Source organism: Drosophila ficusphila, unplaced genomic scaffold (genome assembly GCF_018152265.1).
Source record: "Drosophila ficusphila isolate 14025-0441.05 unplaced genomic scaffold, ASM1815226v1 contig_197, whole genome shotgun sequence".
Taxonomy (NCBI): Eukaryota; Metazoa; Arthropoda; class Insecta; order Diptera; family Drosophilidae; genus Drosophila; species Drosophila ficusphila.
Genome location: NW_025064091.1, coordinates 6748142 through 6775656, shown reverse-complemented (window position 1 = coordinate 6775656; position 27515 = coordinate 6748142). Strand labels below are relative to the sequence as shown.

The following is a 27515-nucleotide window of genomic DNA, read 5'->3' as shown; positions in this document are numbered from 1 at the left end:
TAGTTTGAAAGTTAGTCGAGACCATTTTAATGCGTCGCAAAATAATACAAATACAGCTTTTTTACCTGTCCAAATTATTTTGTACACAACATTGAATTGTGAGTAAGTTGAAGTTCTTTCCATTCCTGACTGAATTGTTAGCTTCATTGTACTTCAGCTATTCTTCAATTTGCTTTTTATTTTCTCTGCAGATCCTTTCCACTTTGTGTTCGTACTTGTTTGTTTGTATTCCTTTGTTGTTAGAGCTCTCTGCATTTTGCTCCACTTGGTTGTGCCTTCTGTTTGGTTTTTTTCTTATTCTGCCATGAAGCACAAACAAAACAACTGAGGGAAATAAGCAGGGAAGTTTGGAGCCAATGTTGAACGGTGTATTGAGTACCCTTCAATTTCTAGAAAATAAACGCACCTTTTCAGCCAACAGAAAAGGGAACTTGAGCTGGAATCTATTTAATAAAATAAATAAATGGTAACTTTAAAGACCAACTAAGATTTCCTAATTAAATTGAAGCCATTTTGATCAGTTTAAATATTTCACTGGACTTAAAAATCCATACAAACCACCTGACAATTTTAAAGTAAAAAAAAGTACAATCTTAAAGAATATTTTTAAGCTGCCCGAAATCCCTTTTGAAGGGTATAAGTACGCTATAATAAAGGAACGAAAGTGGAACCGACTGAAAACTGCTGTCGGGAGCTGCTGTTTCTGTTGTTAATTCATGGAAATTTATGTTTTAATGGCAACAAACCAGCGAACTGCAAGCGCAGGCAAATTGCAAGCGTCGGCGGCCGCGCTTTTTGGTTTCTCATTAAAAGCGAATTTGCCTGGGCGACAATAATAGCCACTCCGTGCAACAACGTCGCACTGACCAACTGAACAACTGAACAACTGAACAACCGAGTAACCGAACAACTGAACAACTAAACTGTGTTAAATAAGCACCCAGGTTGTCGTGGTCGTTTTAGTTGTCGTCTGAGAATGCGGGCGGAAGATCGGGGCATCCGGGGAAGTGTGGGGGAAGTGATGCGGATGGGGGAAGGAGGAGGAGAAGGGGAAGGGGAAGGTGGAGAGGAAGGGGAAGGGGAAAGGAGGAGGATGGATCCAAGTGCGTGGGCAGCGACACCGAAACCGAGACCGAAACCGAAAGTGCAACTTGCAACTTGCCACCACAAAAAAATGCACTACGATACATATACCAATTTGAAGCACAGGCTGGCTTCCCTAAAACGAATCTTCAGAGCCTTTAAACAAGAGGCTTTAAATACCAAAAATATATTGTAAGTTTAAGTGCTGTCTTAAAAAAAAAAAATTTAAGACTATTTTTTTTTATACAAATATTATTTGTCAATTTACTTAGTGACTGGCCAGTATTTGATTTATCTAGGCTGCACTGTATGTAGTTTTTTTCTTGGTTCGGTACTGTGGCTTGGGCGGACCACCAGCACAAATTGCAAAGAGCTTTATGACACCTGGCATGCAATTACATGGACATTCCATTCTCGTCGCCCCACAACGAGCCACAATCAATTATGCAATATATGTACACATATATATATACCATATATATATGCACCACTCGCTCCCGATAAATGAACTGTATTTGGTTTCCATCCGGTCGAAAATCCCCCGCAGTGGAGAAAATGTTCTCGACAAGGAGAGCAAAGTGGATTCGAGATTAGATCGGGGCGGTTATCGATTTATCAGGTTGCAAGTATTGGTTGTCAAGTAATTGATCTCTTAAAATATTTATCATTATCTTAATTGATTTGGTTTTGTGATGGTCTAAGCTTTTTGGTATAATTTGGGATCGTTGACATGACTTTTCCAAGTCTACTCTATATTCAAATCGTTTTAGAATCCGGGCTAGACTTACTTTCTTTTCCGTTCCTTATGCTGGCAATCTATCATGAGTCCCTGACTAAAGTTATTATCTTTACCTTTGGCTACTGAGGCACTGCATTCGGTGCGCTGCAACAAAGTCAGCCAAAGTCAGACCCTGCACTTATATTCTGAGTTCTAATAAGAAGGAAATAGTCGCCTGCCTAGGCGTCTGCTGTTTTCTTCATTCTTTTTCTACTTTACTTGAAGATTTGAGTGCACTTGGATTAAAATCTTACTTTAAGTAGGGATTGAAATATTTTTACCAGCTTGAAAATATTTTATAAAATAAAAAAAGAGAGATAATATCATAGTGGAATTGTGCTCGAAAAAATTAGTAAATATTTTTAAGCTTATATTTAGGCAAGCTACCAACATGATTGTATTTTGACCTTATCTTTCCTTTTTTATGTCTTCACATCGATACGAAATTGTCAATTATAATTTTGTGGCTATGTGATATTGCTGAGGTAGCTCGTCTGGAGCCTGTCTGTCATCGTTGGTTCGTCTGTCCATTTGTCCATTTGTCCAGTTTTCAAGCTGTCCGGCTGTCCGGCGCTCGTCTGCTTCCGGCTCAAATGCAACAGGCCACGCCCAGGCTCACCGGCTCGGACATAAATCATGTTGTTGACCAACAACGGCAGCCGCGGCCCACTGTCATCAGCACTCAGCGTTCAGCATTCAGCATACAGCATACAGCATACAGCATTCAGCATTTGGCCACGATAGGAGACCGAGAAAAAGGCAGCAACAACAGATGCGTGCCAAAAACGTTTTGTGCCACAAAATGCTGGCCATACGCTTTTTGGTTAGACACATTCGTCGCGCACTGCGACGCGTTTTTTTTTGTTCACGTTGTTTATTTTCAACTATTTCAAGTCAATCCAGTTGCTGACAGTCGAACACAAAAACTTAATTAAGCATCAGAGTGGGGCACCAAAAAAAAAAAAAAAAAAATGGAAGAAAAAAATGGAAAGAGGAGTAGCGGGGATCATCGATCTGCACTCGCTTGGCCCAGTTTGCCAGTCGGATTCTAATTCCGATTTCGATTCTGAGGCGAAAGTAATGCGGCTGGGTCAACGGTGCGTATGCGCAATGCGGCTAAACTGACTGGCCGTCGGCCAATTGCAGCGGAACCACAGGGGGTTCGAATAGAGCGGGGGTCAAGCGGTGGAAGGGGAGGGGGAGGTGAAGCAATAGGAGGGAGTATCTGACGCATACTTGCCGCACTAATCTCAGGCAACTGATCAGTGGCATGCAACCGGCGACGACTGAAAACTTTGCCTCAACTTAATTTAATTTTTTCGGGTTTTTTTCCTGACACAATTTTTTATTTTTTCTTTTTTTTTTTAGCTATTTTGTCGTTTGCATCACGTAAAGTGGAACAACCAAATGAGGTGACTGAAGGGAGAAGGGGCCAGAGACAATTGGCCAACTATTTGGCGGCTTTAATTGGCTTGCACAATGCCACCGAAAAATTCACACGACACCAAAAATGATGCATTTTGGTGATTAAAAAAAGAGTATAAATAAGAACAATAAAATCTAAATAAATCCACAGAAGCTTCAAGTGATATATAATCATTAAATAGTTAAAAGCTTATGTTAATACATAAAGTATTTATTTTTATATATGTACTCCTCCCAAGCTCGTAAATCTTGTGACAGGCACAAGTTGCAGCGCGTCTTAATGGTGTCAACACCGAAAACCAATTGGCAAATGTAGATCTCGTGGCGCCCAGCCACGCCCTCCGATCGCCCCTCGCCCCAGCGACAATTGTCCAAGAAGAGTGGAATGAATGGGAGAACCGCAGGAAAAAAAACACAGCAAGAGCAGGCAAGCTAAAAATTTATGGCTTTCAATTGGCATTGACAGCGATAATTGGCCGCGTGTGCCGAACTAAGCCAAGTCAATACGGAGCCAGGAAAGGGGGTTAACAGATGCAAAAAAAACAGTATTAAAAAATCAAGATGGGGAGTAAGTAGGGGGGGTTAACGGGGTCCAGAGTGCCGACATATTGACAGCACGCGGGCAGAAGCAACGGCGGCAGCTAAATAATGTCCAATATATATTCGGCCATTAATCATCTTGGCCATGGCCTACAAAAGTAATGTATTTAAAACAGCCACAAAAAGCAGCGGCCACTTTCCTTGCAGCGCCAAAGAATCACTGGCGAAATTTATGGACGCAGATAATTAAATCTGGATTTTTAATCTAAATGGGAAATGGCTAAGAGAATTATAATCAGATATGTGTAAAATAAACATAGAGAACCCAAACGAGTTTACACTTTAACTGTAATGTTAATACAAAAATTAGCCTTAAATAAAATCTCTTTTTAAAGGATTAAATCCTATTTAAATGTTATTAAAAAGTTTGTTTTATCCAACGCACTTTGCACTTAGATTGTGAAATATTAGCCGAATATTCACAGGAAACCGCACGGAAAACCAACTTTTCAAGCAGAACCCACGAATGCAGACAAAGTTTTAAGTGCACTTGGAGAAACAATGAAAACAAGGTAAAGTTACACTTGTTTTGAAAACAATTTCAAGACCTCGCAAAATATGAAATCAATCTTAAGTGAGTTTTTCAATCAGTTTCTCATATCTCGTCATGTAAATTAACCGATGGCACTTTTTCGGTGATTGCTTCTCTGCTATTTTTTGTTTTCTTCGTTTTTTTTTTTTCGTTTTTGATGACGTTTCTGGCTTTCTTGTTTTTGCCCCAGTGAGTACAACAGTACGTATGAGCATTGTCTGCGTTGTTTGTTATAATTTCAGATAAGTTGAGATTGCCGATTGTCGGTTACATTGTTTTCTTGTTGCGGTTGTTATTATGCAAATTTTGGCTAACAACCGCTTACAAAAAAAAAAAAGCGACCATAGTTTCGGTGGGGTTTTTGGGTTTGAATTTTAATTAACGTTGCGCATACGCCGCGTGTACACCCTGCAACTGCCATCCGAGGTGTGTTCGATGCCGTTGGGCAAAAAGTATGCCAAGTAAATACTGTTTTCAAAACGAAATAATGAGCACACTTTTTTTGGGGTTTCTTGTTCGTTACTTGACGGTTTTGTTTTTTTGTTTTTTTTTTTTTTTGTATGCTTCCTTTTTTGTGTGCTTAGATGCAGGCAAAGTCTAAACACTTTCACTTAAAATCCACCAAAGGCTACACGAATTTCGTGTCGTACATGACAAACTCTCAACTCGATTTGGTGGCGGTTCGGAGGGGTTGGGAGGGGGTGGTAGTTTGTGGGAGGACAGCTAAGTGGCTCAAACGGCCGTTGGCTCATCCTCGACTTTCAGGATAGGTACAGTGATTATTTCCATCATATTTGCTATTTATACATATTTTTTGCATGCTGTTAATCATTTTTAATTGCAAATACACTCGTTATTTGTTCAACTAATGAGTCTATTAATCCGTGTCGTAAAAACTAAGCCGCACACATCACTTATTTCCCAATTTCCGCCGCCTCAAAGTACTTAACCCCACCAAATGACGACAAACTTGACACCCCCAATACCACATAATTCCGCCACACACCAGCGATATCCACTGTAAAATATCGGCAACAATAACCGAAGAAATAGCTGCGAAAAGGAGAAAAAAAAAAGAGGCGACATTGATTAACGAGTGCTTAGTTAAAGCGGCACTCAAACACGCGCTGCTAATGCCGCAGATGGCAGCAATAATAGTTGCAGATACACCAGCAACACTAGCACAGCAGCAGCAACATCAACCGAGCAGCAACATCAACAAACAAACAAAAAAAAAAGCACACAAAAGTCAACAACAATCGCGGACAATAAACGGGGAAATAAGCGACGACAACAAAAGTGCAATAATAATTCTCTTCGTTTTATTCGTCTTCATATTTTTATGATGAATAATTGAATGGAATCTAGGAATAAGTTTGAAGGAGGCATCACTATTTATTGCCTTTGCCATGCATCTGTGCAAATACTTTGAAATATGTTTATTAATTGCCAAGTGAACACCCTTCAACCCGCCGTTAATTTCAAGTTAGTCTGTTGCTCTGGAGGTACTACATATATACTATATATATTCGAGGGGTATATGCGACTGGGCATTGACCTGCACTGCCCCAAAGTGTACTGAATAAACAGCTGTGTTCAAAATAAATGCATACTGACTGAATGTTAAAGAGAAGTTAAAGAGAAGTATTTAAATATAAACCTAGTAAGCTCTAGTTGAGATAACTAAACAATTTGTTTTAGTGTAACTTGCTCAATTCGTTCATTATATTGTATTCATAAATAAATAAATCTAGCTTGATTGTTTTTACTGATGAAAATAGTAACACTTTAACACCTTGTTTACTTCTTTTTTATTTTGTCTGCTTTCTTCACTCGTGGGTCTTAAATAAAACTCGACTTTAATTGTTGTTGGCTTTCAGTAGAAGTTGCCCTTAAATATTATTGCTTATTTTATGGCTGTTGCACATGTTGCTTATTTTCTGTTATTTTTGGCAGAACATGTCAAGATTGTCTCTGCTTAATTTATGTAAGAAAATGCTTTTCAATTTTAATTCTAAATATGTCAGTTTAAGAAGCTTTTTATTTTTGTTTATTGCAATGGCTTAAAATCTCCCAATTGGTTTCTTCCCAATACTATTGCTACAATACTTTCTATTATAAGCAATGACATATTTTCCCCGCTGGTTAATCTATTTATTTACATTATGAAACAACTTATTCCGAAGCGAACTTTGATCTTGTCACATTACTTAATTAAATCAAATGAATCGGTTATTTGTTTTCGGGTTTGATTGTTCTATCAGCTTTGCCCTTTTCACTTCAATTTAATCGCATATAAATAGATCTCGATGCGTTTATTTTTGGCAGTCGCTTTTTGTTTGGTTCTTGTCAAGAGCAACTACAAATCAGACTATTAGTGAGTCACGCTGCCCAACAACAAATTACGCACAAAAATAGCTAAAGTATTTGGATGAATATGGGGGGTATACATATATGATTCATTAGGCCCACAGCTGCTATTAAATTGTAAAGTTCTTTCGGATGAGGTTTACTCAGGGGGATAATCACTTTTTACCCTTAATGAATTTATCACATTTTAAAACTTTTTATACTTTTGTTTAATTACTTATATGTATTGTTTTCTTTTCAAGAGTTGCCAAATTGTTAATTTATATACAGTTACATTCCCTATACACATATTCTAGTTTACCTACATTTTAGTAGCACAACTCCTGCGGCATGTTGATGGGGCAAGCCCAAATTGCTGTGGCGTCTAAGCAAATGCTGCTGCTGCGGCGGATTATCCAAAGCCGATTTAATCAGTTGAAAGGCCATTATCCAAGGATCGAATTTAATTTCTGCCCTATTTCACAATAACATCACTTTTCTCTGTCGATTTAAAACATCGAGCGGTTATTTTCAATCATTACTCGAGTCAAACTCTCTTTTTTAATATATATAATAAACAGTCAGCCCAACGGGATGCAAATATATGTAGAATATAGTAAGAAAAGGCGAGAGAGAACACAAAGCCCGCGTTTTTGGCACACACGACAAAAAAAAAAAGCATGCGGCATCCACGACAAGATCGATTCTACTGAAACCGCATCCATGAATCCATCGCCAGGCGAACGTGAATGGAACATGGAGCCCGAAGCGCAGCGCAACCGAAGTGGGTAAAAAGCCGAAAAAAGCGGTGGAAAAACAGAAAAAAAAAATACATAAAAAACGGTGGGGAAAAAAAACACAAAATCGAAATCAAACAAAACGAGCTGTAGACTTTGTAGACTGGAGTCAGCAGAGCAAAAAAGCTGGACCGCAAAAGCGGACTCATGGATCGAATCGCTGGGCCCGAATTGAATGGGGTTCGCTCGTTGAACGATGATATGATGATGCTTGCTCCGCATGCAAGCGGCTGATAAAAATATATAGAAAACTGTAGAAAATGGGGGGCGTTGCTTTCCGTCCAGGGGAGCGATAAGCAACCTGAGTGGGGAAAAAGCCTACAAAACGAAAAATGATTTCGGTTTTACAGTGTGAGTCCACCTATTGGTGTGGAAAGCAACCGCAAGAGCGCCATCTGGCGGTAAATACGTTTTGCAAAATAGATCCGGAAGGAGCGCTTTTTTTGGTCCGACACCTATAGAGTTTTAAGCAAAATCTGCTGCCTTCTACGAAAATAGAACAGCTTGTTCACACTTATTTCCCGTTTTTTTTTAGATCATTTAGACCCTTAAAAACTTCAAGGGAAGTCAAATTATATTTAAAATTTTTCGCCTAAGTCTTTGTAAACCTATGACAAATAAAGGATATTCCAGCTTGTTTTAAAAAACTGCTTTCTAATAACTTAAAATGATCTAGAAGGTATTCAACAGCATGTATAACAGTTTAAAGTTTTTTTTCGGCTTAAGAAAACCCGCAAATAAGAAGACATCTTTTTTCAGTTATTTTGGATTGTAGAAACAGTGCCGCTACCACAAGAGTTTAAGGTAAAATGCGCGACACCTAGCGCCAATAGTAATGTAATCCCTCTAGAGGCGCCTTTGTGCAGCACAGAGCCACCTATTGGGCTTTCAAAAAGTTCTAAAGCTATTTTTCGGCATGGAAATAAAAGGAAAACCATTTTTCACTAGAAACCTCAAATCTTTTTTCCCTATAAAAGAAAAATCTGTTTTCCCAAAAAAAGAAACTTTAAATGTGTCTTAAAACGGGTGTATAAACTTTGCATGATTTCAAAAATGAATGAAATTCAAATATTCAATACAACAGAGTTTTCCAAATTTTAACTTTCAGCCCTACAACTCCAGAAATTTAGACACCTTTGACCATAAACATGGGGAACAAGTAAAGACTGAAATACATATAACAAAGATTATGTGAGATTTTATAACATAAGCTTAGCAAATTAAATTACGGGGAAATTTAGAACTTTAAAGGGGAAATCATCTGCTTTTTCACTTTATAGCTGTTATACGGAAGGATAAACCGAAGGATTTGAAACAGAGGGAAATCAAGAAAGGCTTTGAAATTGGTCTGAAAACCGACTTTGGGACTCACCCGTTAGACCAGTGTCGTTGATGCTGGACGTTGAGGTTGAGAAACCGGGGAGCTTGCGCCAACCCTTGCGACTCCAGAAGCTCCTCGCCTTCGATTCCGTGGCGGTGGCCTGATTCTGACCCGAAACCTGAACCGTTTGAATGCCATTCCCAGTGGCCAGTCGATGGTGATTGGGTCCTGGATCCTCCGCCGCTCGAATCCTGGCGCAGCTGAGTATCCTGCGGCCGCAGGAGGCGCGCGTAAGAAAGCTGCCACCGCTGGCACTCTGGCCGCCCATTCCCGCCTCGTCGTACACAGTGGCCGCTCGCTGGAACGAACGACAGCTCTGGGTGACCACTGTGGGCGTCTGCCGGGCGCACTTGATGTGCTGCGTTTTACTCAAGCGCAGACTGCCAATGTAACTGGCGCCGCTGCTGCCGCTGAAGCCGCTGTCCAAATCACCGCAGTTGCTGTGTGCCAGCAGCTGCTCCACTTTCCCGGGAGCCACTTTGCTCCTCTTAACCACCGAATCGCCACCACCGCCACCACCACCACCACCACCACTATCACAGATGTTGTCCGCCGAGGCGGAGGTCAGTCGAGCCAAGATCGTCGGCGGTTGTCCACTGGCCGCCGTTACACTTACACTGGGTTGCGGTGCTATGGTTTCCGTAACTCCTCCCACCGCTCCTCCTACTCCTCCTACTCCTACTCCTCCTCCTCCTCCTCCTCCTGCTCCTCCTCCACCTGCCCCTCCTCCTCCTGCTCCCGCTGCTCCCTGCGACTGGTCCATTGACTTGGGCGGACTCTCCGGCATCAGCATGGCCTCCACACTCAGATTGAGCTCACCCAATATCTTGTGATGCCTGTTCTGCACTCGACGCAGCTCCTCCTCCACGAGCGTCTGATTGAGGGAGCCCGCCGAATGGGAGCCCACTGTACCGCGCAACTGGTGACCACCGCCAGTGTGGTGGTGGTGGTGGTGGGTGGTCTGCAGGGCAGCCGCATTGATCTCCTCGTAGAAGTTCTCGCTCTGGCCCAAACCGCTCCTGGTGGTGCTGGCCAGTTTGTGGTAGCGCGTCTGGTAGGACTGCAAGGTGGCCGGGCTGACGAGTTGCTTATTCTTTTTGCCCTTGGAGAGCAGGGCTCGTATGGAGTTGGGCGGTGGCTCCGCCGAGGAGGAGGACGGCGACGAGGACGCATTGGTGGGCACCCCCGATGGGGATGAGGCTACCCCCACTCCTACACCCACACCACCTCCTCCTCCGCCCGAGGAGACTGGCACATTGGAATGCCTCATGGCGGCACCGGGTTCGTAGTAGGCATACGAGTAATCATGATGCACATGCTGGTGGTGATGGTGGTGCTGGTGCTGGTGGTGCTGGTGCTGGCTGAGATTCCTGCCCAGGGTCTTACTGTGCCGCGCAGCCAGCTGCTTGAGGTGGTGCGGCGATGTCTCCAGAGTGGCCGACTCGTTGCAGATCTCGATGGCATCCGGATCGGGATCGGGATACCTTGGCAGTTGCTGTCGGCGGGCGGGATTGCCATTGCCATTGCCGTTGCCGCCGGGGGAACCACCGGAACCACCACTTTGCTGCTGGCTTTTGGGTGGTGGATAGTCCGGCGGTGGTGGAAACTGCAGACAGTGCTTAGCCACGCCCCCGTGCACCGCCTCCAATTGCTGTTGCTGATGTTGCTGCTGTTGCTGTTGCTGCTGTTGCTGTTGCAACTTTTGCTGCTGCTGCTTGAGTCGCTGCAGCTGCGTCTGCTGCTGCGTGTAGTAATTCTGATTCGAGTGCTGCTGCTGCTGCTTCGTGTGGACCAAGACCTTGCCGGCCACGCCCCCTGTCCCGTTGTGGGGGCGGGCGTCGAACCGCTGCCATTGTTGCGTCTGCTGCCCAGGCCCAAGCTCTCCATCGCACATCGTGTGGCTGCCGCGCCAAAAGCAACGATCTGTTGAAAGGAGGGAAGGTCGTTAAATAATTAGAAATAATTAAAAACCATTTACAAACGAAGGGAAACCTATTTTAAAAGTGAAAGCAGAAAATTCGGGGTGTACAAGAAAGCAAACCAAATTTTTAAAAACCTATAAAAGTACCAGACATTAACTTTACTAATAAAATAATTCAATTAGAAGCCTTTGTGTCTTTTTGCCTAAAATACTTATTTAGTCAATTATCAGCATTAAAAACTGGGTAATCCCTTGCATAATGTTTATAAATTAATCAAAATGTAAAGTATTACTTAAGTATTTCATTCTTGAGGTGACAAATTAATGAGCATAAAATCCAGTTGGGCTCAAAACCCAAAGCTGCAGCAGCTGTTTCTGCCCAACAAAAAAAAAAGGGGAATAGGTTCCTGGAACTTTGACCGCTCGTAAACGCGGTATTTGGCATTCGCGCTTCGGGTTTCGAGTTCAGAGAGCCAACTCCGTGCCACAATCCACATGTCGTCGTGATTAATTACTGCTAATTCCGCAGAGTCTTTTGATGGCCAAAGGGTTGCCTGGCCGGGCTTTGCTTTTTTGCGAGCTCGCTTCAAAGGCCTAGCCGAGCGGTAATTGAAAAAAAAACCAGGCTAAACGAGAAGGGAGCCCGGCCACAAATGACTTGGACAGTTCAGGTGGAGTCGGGAAGCCAATGATGGATCTGCAGCTGCCACAGGTGAGCATGCCACAATTTACTTGTGGCTAAAAGCCCCAATGAGGAGCTTGCAGCCAAGCCTGAGTCGTTGTTTATGAAATCAAATCAATCAGAGAGTGCAGAACTCAAAACACAAACTCAAAAGTTGAAAAGGAAATATAGTATATAAATTAAAATATAATCGATACATTCTTAGTGAAACTGCAACTATTTTTAGTTGAGACTTGCCTCCTTTTTTAAGGATTAATTTCCAATCAGTGATCAGTTTCAAAGAATGCCTATTCCCTTTGGCATTTACCAATAATTTCAGCTATTTTACTATGAAACCGGGAGGCTCTCCTCCCCATCATCGTTCTGCCCTCCTGACAAATGATAATGTCAGTTGTTCGGCAAGATTACGATCGAGATAAAGGACAGAATCGAAGGAGGAGGTCCGATAATGTGCAGAGTGGAACGTAATAAAGTTGACGATGATAATGCCACCAAGTTATGAGTGGATATCCCAAGCCAAGGATTCTTCGTGGTAGCAGACAGAAATTCAATTGGTAATTTGAGTAGAGGTCCATCCCGGTTCTGGTTCTTGTTTCTTGTTCTTCCCCCCTCTCTCTCTCTCTCTCTCTCTCTCTCTCTCTCTATCTTTCTCTCTCTCTCCCTCTCTTTCTCTATCTATCTGTATCTCTCTTTCTCTGGGCTTTTTCTCCTTTTCCCTGTAACCTGAGACAAGTCTGAGAACTGGACACGATCTCGTTGGCACAGCAGGTCCCCAAATTAGCGTCTAAATTTAGCTACTCAACAAATTGAATTGAGCCCAGCGAGGGGCAGCTGATGCTGTCTCTTTCAACCAGCATATCCCGCTCTCTTTCATACCCCTGGCGTAGATATATTCATTTTGTTGTTTTCAGAGCTCTTTCTTGGGTTTTAAAGCTCTGCGTGCACTTGAAGTCGCGGCGAAGGGTAAGACTGGGTATTAGGGGGATTAAGGGCTTCCAACTTCACGGGGGACAACATCAAAAACAAAAAAAAAAAAAAACCCTAACGCATGCCATTGTCAACAGTCAGATACAACAACAAAAAAAATGGAGGTAACGTGGGGTTTTGGGCGGGGAGTTGCGGAGTGGGAGTGGCAGTTTGCCAGGGAGTAAACCACTCGAAGCGCAGGGCAAGGATTCCCCTGGAGCCTCTTGAGCTCCCCCCAAATCTCCACCAGAAGCCCAACCCCTCCGAGGTTCTCCAGGCTCCATAAAGGAGCCTTAAAGCTCCTGGCTGCCCGGGTAAACTTTGTGTTTGCCGACGCTTCAACCCACTTACAAGGATTTATATATGCGTGCCGGTTATTTCTTTTTTTTCTACACTGTGTGCTCCCTCGTTAGTTTGCTTGCTTTTGTTTTGTCTCCTCCTGTTTTCTCAACTGTTTCACAATTTAACCAGGCACCCACTAAACGCAAGTCAAAGGGGTATATTAGATACATTTGATGCAGGACTTCAATGTTTTTCAAAACTATTAACAACACATTATAGTATATTATTCCCATTCAACATTCTAAGCGAACAACTAAAAGTTTAAAGTAAATAAAGACTTTAAACTTTTAGTTATCCCAAGAGAAAGGGGTATCTGCATGTCTTGTTTTTAGGCAAACTTCCCTTGTTCACTTTACCCTTGTTTTTCCATAATTCTTCTTCGACCCTTGAGCACAATTTCCCTGCGCTTTTCGCCGAGGAAAGTGAAGCGAGTGGCAGCGATGCGAGCGAGGAAAAGCGAACAAAAGCCATCAGGCAACATCTTTCGCAGATGCGTTCAAGGAAGTCTCGACTTCCTCTGCCAATATTGGCGCTGCTCAAGTGACTTTCGCTGATTGATTGGGTGGTGACCCCGATGGAGCACTTAATTAGAAGCACACGCATACGCGTTAACCGAAAAAAAGGAGTTGCTGCAGCTGCAGCAGTGCTTTAATGGGGGAAAACGAAGGCCAGCTGAGAGCACTGGGAGAAATAGTTCCTATGAGGATGTTATAATCAAGCAATTGATTTAAAAAATATATAAAAATTATGTTGATAAAAGACAGTTTCTGTCATTTATAACATATCATTTTAACTCTTATAATCAGAAATAAATATAGAAAATATTAGAAAATTGATACAAAAATATATTCTGTATACTTGTGCGATTTATCATCTGGTTTTTTTTCCAAGTGCAGACTCTTCCCCTTGCCACCCTTCAAGTGGATGCGTGGCGCGTGTTTTCTGCCACAAGGGGCCGTGCAACAACAGCAAACAGAACAGAACAGAACAGAACAGAACAGAAACGCATTGCAATAATTATATGCTGAGGCAGCAAGAACTGCAACTGCAACATCCAGCATCCAGCATCAACCCCAGCGGGCTGGCCCCTGCAAAAAGTGTTGCATGTTCTTCTATCATATTTGCAATTTATGTGTCGCCAATTCACTCAGACTCCGGCTGCTGCTCCCGCTGCTCCTGTTGCCCCCCCCAAAGAGTCCTCTTTCAGTAGCGGATTCCCCTCGCCATTTATGGCATGTTGATGCCCGAGTGCGAACAAGTAATTAGAAAACATATTTCGAAATTGTTTCGCCATCCGTTTGTGCAACTTCGCGGCTTGCAGCTGTGCTGAATTTGCGGGGAGGGAGATTCCACAGCCTTCGCATCTTGAAGTTCCGTGGGACTTATCGTACATCTTTCCATTTTTAATTCCCCGAAATCCACCTTTTGATCTTGTAAATCAGTCGACAATCATTTAGTTTTCCATGCAATTCCAACAATTCGGAGGTTACAGTGATGAAAAGTTTGATAGAAAAGTTTAGGGATTAATCCTGCAGATTTTATAGGGGATAATACGCAGCGGAAAGTGGTTTATAAAATATGCCACGCCCATTAATAGTCGAAGCTTCGCACTATTGAATAAATTTTGTTTTTAAATCCATTCAGAGTTCATCCTTTGAAACTGCACGTTCTATTCAAGGCTTTGGCCGATATTAAATTGATATCCCTCTTTTGACCAATTAAAAAGGATAAAACTCCCTTTTCGCCAGGGGCGCAGCTTTACCCCCTTTATGTATGGTGCGTTGCCTGGCATCAAAAAGTTGGCTTTGGGTGGTTTTCCTGCACCGTTGTCACTCGCTTTCGTTGATTGTTCGACTGGGTGCATTGACTTGCATTCCAGCCCCTCTTTGGCAGTGAGATCGCCCCCGTTCCACCCCCCATGGAAACCACACCCCTGGGCAACCACTTTTTCCCCGCATTGCGTGCTGCATTGTCAACAAGTGCGAGTGAAATAAAACCCAGGGACAAAAAAAGGCGGACTGGCAAAGTGAAAGGAGCAAAAATTGTTAAGGGGAGTTGAGAACACAGAACACAGAACACAGAACACGAGAATGCGAAAGTTATTCAACGGAATAGGAAAATGGGGGAGAGCTAGTTTCCCCCAAGTTGCATCTTCACATCCTTCAACATGATTTCCCTCCATTTTCCGCATTTTTCACTGTGTGTGCAAGAAAGAAAAATGAAAGCATCCGAAGGGAGTTGAGTTGAATTAACGTTAATGATGATGATCAGTGATGTGCACCTAACTTTTAACTTCTTTTGGATATTTACCTTAACTATAATATATTATATTATATATTAATTTTACATATATTTTGGTTGGATTTTTGTTCATAAATTTGAGATAAATAAATGTACCCTGTTTCTTTCTATATTTTTAGAATTATATCCACATCTCTGGGGCTGATGATGACCTTTTTTTAACCCTGCTTAGATGTTGTGGGGATAGAGATAATGGCCGCCCTGATGTGCGCTATCTCTGAGTTACCAACTTCGCCTTCCCACTTTCTCGCCTCTGTGATTCTCCCCTTTGAAATCTCCACTTCATTCATTCTCCATTGGCCGAAAAGCGTCATTGGCTGCATGTGCAACTTTTCCTGCTCCTCCTTTGACTCTGGATTTTATTTTCTTTTTTTTAGGCCTTATTTGGCTGTTGGCTTTATCTGTGGCATTAGCCTGCTTACAGCAGCCCCGATTTTTTTTTTCTTCAACGGATTCTGGGCATGCTAAAGTGTCGTTTTCTGTTGAACATTTTGTCAATTGCTTCGCTTTCACTTTTGCATACGAGCCTCAAGTCTTAACAATTTCCATTGAAGTTGACTTCGATTTGGTAGAGAGTTTGGTGTTTGCTTAAAGCCAGACTTAAAGCTTCAAACATTTGGAGATACAGAAGAAAGAGGATTAAAATATTAAGGAACAAGAACACTTGCAAGAACTTAAGTTGAAAGCTTTAAAACTACCTCCGACTTTTTCCTTTCAACGGATTCTTTTGAAGAAGCAAAGTAGATGCTTATCATTACCCCATCTCCCTGGAGATTCAGGGTCAAAGATCTGTCTTCTCCTCTGGTTTTCAAATGCATTTACACTCGACAACAAATTAAGCTAAATGTGCGCTCCCCCAAAGGCAGGTTTTTTTTCCACATTTTCTATCCAGGAAGGATTTCGAGCCGTGTTGAGTAATTTTGTAAAGAGCAAACTACTACACATGCTCCACATAATTACACGGCTGAGGATTTGAGTCCATTGTTTTCGCCACAAAACAATGCCACATGCCACGCATTTGGCATGGGTCACCTTCGCTCCTCGTCATCATCACCATCACCATCATCATCTGAATATGAATGCGAATGCGAATCTGAAACTGAATCCCAGTTTTATTTCATATTTCTTGGTTTTTTTTTTGCATCAACATCTGCCAGCGTTGCCGGGCTCCATCTTCTTTATTTTGTGCACTCAAGCGCCTTTTACTTTGTGCATAATTTTTCTTGGGCCCATGTGGGAGTTGTTGGGGCGCAGGTTTCGAGGGGTCGTTGCGAAGGTCGTTGGCCCAAGATTTCTTGGCATTAGATCTTGCGATGTGCCAGTGGTCAACGGACGTGAATTATGCACAAGCCTTTCCTGAACTAAACTTTCATCGCCTTTGGGGAGTTTCCTTAAGGAATAATTAATCCTGACAAGACACACGAGAAAAAAACGTCTTCTTTTTGGTGGCTCTATTTAAATAGTTTTGAAGAACTTTAGATCTTTTGTAGATATAGTGGATTAAAGTTTAAAGGATTTTAAATATCCTTCACATAATAAACTAATATTACAATCCCCTCTTTATAATATTTTGAATACCCCAATAAATGCAACTGTTGTTGTTTTAATTTAGAATATTTTTCTGTCCCATTGAGAACTGCTTTTATTGCACTCTTCTATCTATACATATATGTACGTATATAAACCACTCCAACACCCGTGTTTGTGTGTTCCATTAAGAGTAGCTCTTGGGCATGAATGAATGTCATCATGCTCGTCATCTTCATCGTCAGTATCCCACTTCCACTCCCCTTGATAAGGACAAGTGCCAGGACGAACCAGGACGAACCAGGACTCACATGGGACCCACCGTAACCAAACCCAAACCCGAACTGCAAACCAAACCGAAACCCTTTTGCATTAAAAGCCAACAACGCTGGGGTGAAAGTAAAAATTACACTTGCAATGGGTGGCATTCCCCCATATAGAACGTTTTTTTTTTCGTTTGTTGAGACTTTTTTTATAATTTTTTCTACTTGGCTTTTTTTTTTTTTTTTGCAAAACGTCAAAGAGAGTAACGCTCGCATTCGAATGACAGGGGAGATGCCCCGCGAGTTCGTTAAACCTTCAAGCATCGAAGTTTTCATTTCTTCGCCAGGCAGAAGCAACCAGATCCTTACTGCCTAGGCTCCTCCTTGTTCATCTGTTACTTTTTTATTTGCGTAGCCTGCGGCAGGTCGCGACTCCCTGGCAGATACTTTGATGCCAAGTGCTGGGTAGCAGCTCCCTCCCGAATCCATGGTAACACTCGAAAAGTTAGTGGCGCTCGCACAAAGCTCACACGACAAAAGTCAATGACTGTTGTCCGGGCTTCCTGGGCATCCCCGATCCCGGTTTCCCGCTTTCCCGGTTTCCCGGCTTCCCAGTTTCCCGCATTCCGGGGGTGAACCAACCCGGAAAGTGCGTTGCGTTAAAATTTAATTAACAGCCGACAACACGCACTTTTCCAGCGACGAGGCAAAGCTGACAGCTCTTGACACCTCGCCAATTGATATGCACCCGGATCCGCGGTTTCTAATTGCAAAGCAGACACCTTTAACAAAGCTGACAACTGTTTGAAATTTAAACTCTTTCATTGAAAGCCGTCAAAAACAAAAGGTGACCCCGAACAAGAATTCCTAAGTTCACAACTTCATGTCAGATTTTTCCAAGTTTTCAATGGTTTTCAGTGTAGTGACCCAAAACAGGACTTCCAGAACCCATAACTTTGCCAATTTTAATCTGATTCAAAAGTAGAGGTATGCCACTTTTGAATAACAAACTTTTGTATTTAAACGAGCGTTTAAAACATTTATAATTTGATGAAGCCTGTTTTTTTGCTAGTTTTTTGATGGCTTGCATAATGGTGACCCAAAACTAAACAAACTTCTTTTTTTGTGTTGAAACTTTCTTCAGATTTTCTCCACACTCATTCAGGTGTGAAGCGATTCGCACACAATCGCCAAGTTGGCTGTCTTCCCTTTTCTGAAGATCCCAGAGACTTGCCGGCTAATTGTGGCTTGTAGCGCTGGATTGCAGGGTTAGATGGGTTTATCTAACAGCTGTCAATTGATTGTCAATCTAACACGCGATCGAGAGAAGTGTCATTAAAAATACTCTTAAGGTTCCAAGGCTGAAAGATTATCAGTCGATGCTGGGAAGTTTCTCAGCCTCTCGTTTCACGTTTCCATTTGAGAGTTGAAAAATCCAAGAGGTGAATGGGGAGTTATATTTCGGATTTTGATAGTAAATAAATGACAAGGAAAATACATCAAAGGTAAAACACAAGGATGAGGAGTAAATGTCCGAATAATAGGTACTCATTTTGAATAAATAAGAAACACTTAAGGACCGCGCGCATCATCGTGTTAACCCATAATTACGAATGGTTTCGTGGCAGGCATGCCAACCGGTCATCGGCTCACTTGACACCTCCTAAATGATGTCCTGCCCCGGGGGCAGTGTCCCAGTATCGGATCGCACACGATTCCCAACCGAAACTCATCTCGGACATTGTCCGCTAATTGATTTTGCCGCTTAAGTTTACAACGCGTAAATTTCCCGCTGAAATGCAACCGAAACCGCATCCAACGCAGTCAACTGGATGCGATGTGATGCGGCTGACCTCGAGTGTCCATCGTCCATCCGTCCATCTGTCCATCCGTCCAGTGTCCACTGTCCAGGGTCCAGTGTCCAGTGTCCACTGTCCATTGCACAGTTGATGGTAATCGGCTTATGACCGCCTGGTTATTGTGGTTTCTCCGCCCCAGAGTTTCCTCTTTTTCAGCTGGACTTTTGGTTTTGTTTTTCCTCGTATTTTGTTCTTTTTTTTTTAAGTTTTTGTAAATGATATGCGTGCAAAAGTGACAGCGCTAATGGGCAGCAAAAGCTGTCCTACAATTGGGATCCATCTCGGCAAGTCTCACTGAGAAAAATAAATAACTAAAGTTGGCCTTGTAAGCCAAACTAGAAAAACTTTCAATTACTAAATTCAAAATTTACTATCGTTTATCATAAATCATATCGTTATCATTGAATGTTTATCGGGGTGTACAAATTTCAGTTATACAAAATGAACATTTATTAATGAATAAAGAAATAAAGGAAAATAAATGAAATATTTTAAATATTATTGACAAATAATCTATTTTAGATTTTAAGTAAATTTTATCTACAGTACGCCATTGTCTCTATTATATCTGTATATTTCTTGATCTCCTTTTTAAGTTAACCAGCAGAGCCCTGACAATTTCTTTCAGTGTATGCTGGCCGTGGTCCATCTGTCGCATCCTAGAGCTTGATGAGACCTCGGATGATGCGCTCAATCAGATGCGCCCAATAAACTTTGCGGCTACTTGGCATTGTTTGAATGCCGCAACGGCAGTTCGGTGATTGGGGAGCGATGAGAGGGGGGTGGGGAGGGGAGAGGGGGGTGAGGACCGGGCGGTTGGGGCGGCCGGAATCCCTCACTAAGTGGCCAAGTGGTGTCCCACCAGTTGTTTGTCGGTTGATTGCTGTTATGTGCTGGTATGCAGCGCTTAACACGCCAAGTCAATTAAATGTTCGCTTCCGCAACTTGGCGACTTGGCCGAAAGGAAAGTGTAGCAGCCAGCAGCCAACAGTCAGCAGCCAACAGTCAGCAAGCAGCAGCCAAGAGGACTTCAGTCGAAACCGATGCACTTAGAGAAAAAACCTCATTTACAGAGTAAATAATAATTTCTATTTGACTACTTAACCAATATTTATTTATTATACTGCACATAGAATTCTTTGCTATTTTATTTATTAAACTAGGTTAAGAATTGTAGAGTATATTTTGCAGTGTATTACTACCTCGCCAGTGGCAACTCAAGGCAGCAGAAATGAGCTCCGTGTGCAACTCATGTTTGATGTATCACACACTTGGACGTGGAATTGACTAAGGATGGGGATCGAGATGGCAATGAGGATGAAGATGAGGATGGGGATGAGGATGGAGATGGAGATGGAGAGCCGATGCCAAGGATATGGATATGGATGTGGATGTGGATGTGGACGTTGGGCAAAGTGTCGATGAAGTGTTTATGGCCAAACAGCAAACATTCGCGGATCAGGACAACAAGGTGGCTGCGTTCCATTGTTTTTTTATGCCAGCTATGTGGATGTGGATATCGATCTGAATCTGGATCTGGATCTGGGTAGCTGCTGCGGTAAAAGTGATAAACTTAAGTGTGTGTCAAACGATACTGTTGGCATTTTAAAGGATTTTTCTTGGAATTCATATGGTAGTTATGTTTTGATTTGTAAAAATATATATAGTAAGTTTGGTAAATGGTTAATAGGTTTCATTTCTTATAAAATTTCACCTTTAAATAAGTAAATCACTTCACTCAATGGCTTCCATCCCGAATATTGATGACTTTCGGTCATTTTCGCAATGATTTTGTTTGGCAGCTAAAGAAGTGCAGCAAGCAGAAGTACAGGCGAACCTCTGATGAGGGATTTTCAGGGGGGAAATAGGTAAGCAGAGAGGATCCCCAGATAAGGCAGTGACTCGACAATTACCGCACTTAACATTGGGCATTCAATTCGCGCCGCGTCATCGCTTGCAGCCATTTGCGCTTTGGAAAAGCCGTGGAAAATCGCAGTGGAAATCGCCGCAGAAGTTGCAGTTGCAGCCAAAGTCATTGCAGCGGCATTAACAATTAATGTGCCACAGCTACTGCTGCTCCACTTGGCTTCACTTCAATCTTAAAAGGCACTCGGAAAACTCTTTACACAAAAGAAACTTAATTTTATAGGAATTTATGTTGTTTTTTTAAGCAAATTCTAAAATAAACCAATGATTTTAATATTCCGCTTAGCCAATATAATTATTTTCCTATAACTATAATTTATAACTATGTGTTTCAATATATTCAGAAAAAAAAACCTAGTGTCATTTTGTATTTTCCAGTGTATTAACCCTCCTTTTGCTAGACGTTCATCAAAAACGTTTAAAGTGGCGGGTAAATTATAGTAATTGCGCATACGCCGCGTTAGATGGGCATGACAATAGCAAAATTGTTTGGCATATGACAAAATGACACCCGTGCAAGGAGGAGCTCTCCTTGGCTCCAACTTCTGGCCAGAAGCTACATTAATTCTGTTTGGGGAAAGCCGAAAGCAAAAGATGTACAGAAAGTCGAACCAAAAATTACATAACATTATTTCCATTTCCATTGAAACTTAAAATAACAGTTAAGCAATATACATTAAAAAATATATAAAACCCACAATGAAATCAATTTAAGCCACAAAATCCTAACCCGCTGAGCGGTGCAACTAAATTTTCCCACATTACAATTTACACAAAATCCCCATTTATTTGCGCGGCCCTTTTTTTTTGTGCGATGGCCTGTGGCACACATAAATTAGCCGGCACTAAAGCGAGTCAATTTCGCTGCACATTATGGCTCAAATTATCAATGCCCATAAAGTATTTCCTCTTTGGCCGAGGGGAAGAAAAAGTTACTCCACAAAAAGTCGAAAGAAAAAGCTGCCTCCACACAAAATGCGTTCATCACGTTTCCTCTTTGCCGTTTTCCTTCTTTTTTTTTTGCCCGTTTAGTACGAAATAAATTTTAGGGAAAGAGTTTCGTCCTCCTGGCAAAGAATCTCGAAAGGGGGAGGGGATGAGGGGAGGGGGGCAAGCTGAGACGCCCACAAATGCTAACAAGTGAGCGAGAAGGCAAGAGGAAGAGGGGAAGATGCAGCGATTCTTCTGGCTTCACGCTTAAAAAAACTGCAGTTTCCTTGGCACTCAAAAAAAAAAAAAAAAGAAAAAGAAAAACACAAAAACCAACCAGCAAATAAAGTTACTTTTAGTGCTAGCATTTTAGGTCGCCATATTTTAAAGGTAAAACAAACTCTAAATGCCAAACAGATTTCGAAAACAATTTTCAAATTGCACCCAAGCGATTTTTGAATGACCAACACTAAGGGAATTGATTTATTTTTGGTGTAGCTATCTTTGTTACCCGTTATAAATAAATGCACGTATTGCCATTACATTTCATTGTTCAGCCAACAACTGCCAGCGAGCCTCGAGTAAAATCGTCCAGCGAGTCCGTAGCCCCAACTTCTCCTCCCCCCCTTTGGTTTTTTGGTTGAAAACCCCCTTTGAAAGCTCGAGGGCATCCCCATCCTGTTGGCTAAATGGCGTTAAATATGGCATTGATGATCATTATCAGTGAACCGACTGATTCCGCATCCCGTTTTTCCCCCACCTTCTCACCATTTTTCGGTGTAATCCAATAGCCCCATCACGTCCAAAGCTTTATGTTGAGGTGTTAAAAATGTTTTCTTCGTCGCTTTCTTAATTTTTTTCATGGATTTTCGTTTTTTTGTTGTTGTTTTGTTTTTGCAGGCGCTAATGAAGTCGGGCGGCTGGCAATTTAAATCGTAAAAAAAATAAAAGAACGTTTCTCGTCACGAATTAATATTTGCCATTCCCTTGACTACACCTCTGTTCGCTGGAAGGGGCGGGGTTTCAATATGGGGACTTAACCCCCCTCCCCCGTCTCCCGTCCCCTTTCCTTTTGTCGAAGTGGCAGCCGTCTAATGAATGCTCCTCCAACGCCTGTTGCGGCTGCTGCTTCATTTCCCGATATCGGGAAACGCCTACCCAGGGGCTCATTTATAATTTTACGCGAATTGCCAGAGATATTTCCCCTTTCGGGATCCCGATCGACCTTTTCGAATCCACGGACCTGGCAGTTGCAAGTTCACGATCGTGCTGCACGTTTTGTGGCATTATTTACGGATACTCTGCGAGTGGAGATGTACACTGAGAGAAAGGAAGGGGAGAACAAGGAGCTATGTATCGGAATTATATGATGTTTAAATGATCTAAGCATAACACTCTATATCAACGCATCTAATAATAAAAAAAAAAAAATATTTTTTGTTAGTGATGTAAGTCTGTATCTTAAGTTGTTTAAGCTGAGTTTTATTATTTTTTACTCCCCTAAAAGGTTTTAATTAAAATAGACAAATTACGCAACAATATTGTTCAAACTGATAAACGTATTTAGAATTTTTCTCCGTGCAGTTACTTGAACTCCTTGCTCGCCTAACAAGTTGCCGATTGGCCTGCTCCCGCTCTTAACCCGCTCCCAACCCGCTCTTAACCCCCTGTTGCCGTTGTTCTTACACATTAACTCCTCTGCCAATAATCATAATAATTTACGACCACCCAACAGCGGATTCGCGTCGCCTTCTTGTAGGCACTTTGTTGCGCTGAAAAAAAGGGGCGTGGCTCATCTGCATGGAGCAGACACATCTCGCAATGGATTCACAGTGTATTTAAATGTAGATCACAGTGGGCACTCGAGGCGAAAACAAGGATGTGACACAGTGGAGCCACAGCCGCGGAAATAAGTCCGAAAAGTTAAATTACTAAATCGAAAGAGTTTGCTAGACTTTTTTAACCACCCAGACAATTGGGTCGAGGGTCCTTTCAAACGGAGCGTGATCCATTTTCGAGTGGCTCTCGGCACGCAAAAACTAAAGCCAAACTTTGGCCAACTTTAGTTTGGCACTCGATCGCCGTCTAGACACATTGGTCCATTGAGAGTTTGCGAGCAGAAGTAAGCAAATGCAAAGGCACTGAAATAAAATATATTTTGTAAATAATAATTGAGTAAAAAAAGGGAGTGCTGATTGAAATATTAAATTTGAGAAAAAAAAAAAACACTTAAAAACCTTTTAGATTTAAAATCCCTTTTATTATAAAATCATTGAAAAAAATCAATTTTTCAGTGCTCTTGTGAAACTTTTTAGATTGATTGTGGTTTTCGAATTGGGCGTTTTTGATAGTTATATAGTTATTGATAGAAAAGGGAGCTTCATTAGAGCTTAACTTTTATTTGTTTGCAACTCGCAGCTTTTATGCAATTTTTCCATTTAATATTTGTTTAATTGCGCATAATAAATTGATTTACAAGGCATTGTTTGCTCTGCCATCTCTTCGTTCTGCTCGATTGTGTATCTGGCCGCCCAGTTGGTTTCCCTTTGACTGCGCATAACCGCAAAATTCATTTCAATTTGCGGTTTAAGTGGATCCCCAGCAAGCGCCAGGCACCTGACCCAAACACAAATACAAACTCAAACTAAGCCCCAACTCAAACCCCAACAGAATAACCCTACCTTACCTTTGCTACCTTCTTGACTGGCCCCCATCTCATTTGATTGTGCGGTTAGTTTTGGGCCCGTAATTAATACAATTATGTACCGGCAACAAATTGAAATCAATTTCGTCTGATGGGACCAGCATCAGGCAGCTGGAAGTCGCCATTCAGCAGATTCTCTCTTCTTATTCTCCAGCCGACGGGGAAAGCAATTTTCATAAAAGTTCCTCATCTCGGCAGTCAAAGGATCCAAGTGCCGCGGGATTCGCTACCTCCACGAGTGCGAAAATGATATTTAAGTGAATTTTAGCAAGTGTTTAATAACACGAATGGGAAACACCCTTTAAAATATATAATATTTAATCAGGTAACCAAATCTATAAAGATCTAATTTGCAAGCAATATCCTATACTAAAAACAAGAAAGGAAGCTAGCTTCGGCAAGCCGAAGCTTATATACCCTTGCAGTCATAAAATATGTCGAACAAAATGCATAAAGGCAAAACAACATCGAAGCTTAGACGATTTTTCTATTCATTTTCCATATTTTCGACTACAGATCATATGGGAGCTTTATGATATAGTTGTTCGATTTTGATCAAATTTAATTCGTAATTCAAGAGTTGTTAGAAAACTTTATATTCGAAAAATCATGCTTATCTAATAAAGAACAACGATGTTATCATTATATTTCCGTTATTTCTATATAGATTTTTCGATCTTTCCTATGGTAGCTATAAGATATAGCTGTCCGATTTTTATGAAACTTTTTTCTCAATATAAGGGTTGTTAAAAAACTTGATATTCAAAAAATCATGCTCGTGGGATAAAAAACAACGATGTTATCAATTTATTTCCATTAATTCTATATATATTTTTCGAACTCTCCTATGGCAGCTATATGATAGAGTTATCCGATTTTGATCAAATTTAATCCGAAAGTCAATAACAGTTCGAAAACGCCATCTTGAAGAAATCAAGTCGATCTGATCAAAAACAACAGAGTGAGAATTTTTTATTTCACTCTCTTGTATTGGAGCTATCCGATATAGTCGGCCGATCCGGCCCGATCCGACTTATATACTGCGTGCAATAACTACACACCTTTTGGGAAAGTTTCAGCAAGATAGCTTCAAAACTGAGAGACTAGTTTACATAGAAACAGACAGACGGACAGACGGACAGACGGACCGACGGACCGACGGACAGACGGACAGACGGACAGACGGACAGACGTACATACATATTTCGATTCAGATGGTGATGCTGATCAAGAATATATATACTTTATGGGGTCTAAGGTGTCTCCTTCAATGCGTTGCAAACTTCTGACTGAAATTATAATACCCTTTTGCTCTGCAAGGGTATAATGATTAAAATTCAAAAATAGGTTATGTTTGTTATGTTTATGTTTGATAGCTACATTATTTTATAAGTGTTTCTAGGTAATACCATTTACATCATACATTAGGTAGATATACGAATACATTTTCCCCTAAATATGTAACCGCCGGTTGAACTTCCTTTGGAACCCTTCAAATAGAGCAAAATTTGTTGCTATTTTTTGCAAAAACTCGACAGCAGACTAACGATGATGGCCAAAGCTCCTGTCGACTGTCAGTTTTTCGATTCTCATTTGCGAGCGCCACCAGCAAAGTCAACAAACCAAATTGCCAGAGTGTATGAAAAGTGTTGACAAACACGCCGCTGTGAGTGTGGGAAAGGGGTGTTTGATGCCAAACAAACAAAAGACCGGCTGGCAGGCTGAGTAAAGCAGAGCAGAGCAGAGCAGGAAAAAAAATGATTTAAACAAATGAAAGGAGAAGAAACAAAAAAAAAATAAATAAAATATAACAAGAGCAAGAGCAAAACGAAGCGATTACATAAATTCATTAAAATTAAAATGTTTGCCAAATGGAAGTCATGCAAACAGCAGCCACAAACAAGCAAACAGAAGGCGGCCAGATAGACGGGAAAGGACTGGGCAACGAGGACGCAGGACAGTCGTTACAGGACAGCACAGGAGTTGGAATCGGATTGGAGTTGGACTCGGACTCGAAGTTGGAGTTGGAGTTGGGGATACAGATGGACCTGGACCGTCTATATATAGACGGGGACCGGCATATGCCAGATGTCAGTTTGTCGAGACGAAATGGAACGTATGCAGAAAAGGAGTCGCGTCTCAACTCTTTGAAATCGAACAGAATACAAGCAAGCGGGCTCAACAAAAATTAAGAAAGAATATAAAAATGTAAAAAACATAAAAAAAATGTTATAATAATAATTATACTGTTTTGTTTAATTTAAAAAATGGTTTAATGAAGGCAAACTAAATTAAACTAATATTTCAGCTAACTGCATAAAAAACATATCTTAAAGCAATTTATAATATTTTAATTGAACACAGTTATTTTTGTATATTTTTTTTTTTTTTGGTAGAGTGTAAGTGGACTTTGCGAATAAATCTGAGACCTAGTTGCTGACTTTCTACCAGTCATTCAAGCGAGGCTGAAGAATCCATCGGAGGCTGTTGGTCGGCTCTGCTGCCAGACAATAATACGAGGCCTAAACCCCCTCTGCAGCCAGTTAATCCCCTTTCCCCCGCCCATATTGGCAACAATAAAACACTGCGAGTGACAGACAGGGAAGTTCAGAAGTTCAAATGCAGATGCGGCTTAAACAAGAGTCCGAATGTCCAGCGGGGTTGCCTTTTCAGATTGGGTACAGTGGATCCTAGCAAATTCGAAAAACTTTTCATTTCCTTTAAGAAAATTATCGTCAAAACCATCAAAAAAATTTTAACCCGTGCAACCCTTTAAATAATATAGAGATCGCTCATTATTCATTTGTAAATATCTTAGTAATTAAACTTTCGTTTTGGGCAACCACTGTTGAAATGTGCATAAGTGTATTATGTAATTGCTTGTTTGTACGTGGGTCAAATTGCAATGCCATATACGGCAAGAGAATCAACTGCAACAGCAAACCTCTTTTCAAACTCCTTCCTCTTTTTTTTTAAAGCTTGTTCTTCATTCGCACAAAATGATGCGTATAAAATGCGCATAAATAAAACGGTTGGTAGCCCACAAGCAGAGCCGGAATAAAATGCAAAATAGGGAAAGTTGAACTCGAATCTTAAATGCTCTACATCCCAAAAATAAACATACATGTAAATGTACCTATAAAAAATAA

The 27515-nt window shown here is 41.4% G+C and overlaps 1 protein-coding gene across 1 annotated transcript in view; it reads right to left on the bottom strand.

Moving 5' to 3' along the window:
- Positions 1-27515, bottom strand: part of LOC108097967 — a 97403-nt gene that overhangs the window by 66608 nt on the left and 3280 nt on the right. Inside the window, 3 exon segments of the mRNA XM_017200583.2 lie at positions 8937-9593; positions 9663-10763; positions 10766-10868. Of these exon segments, the coding sequence (XP_017056072.2) occupies positions 8937-9593; positions 9663-10763; positions 10766-10832 (1825 nt within the window). The 5' untranslated portion in view covers positions 10833-10868.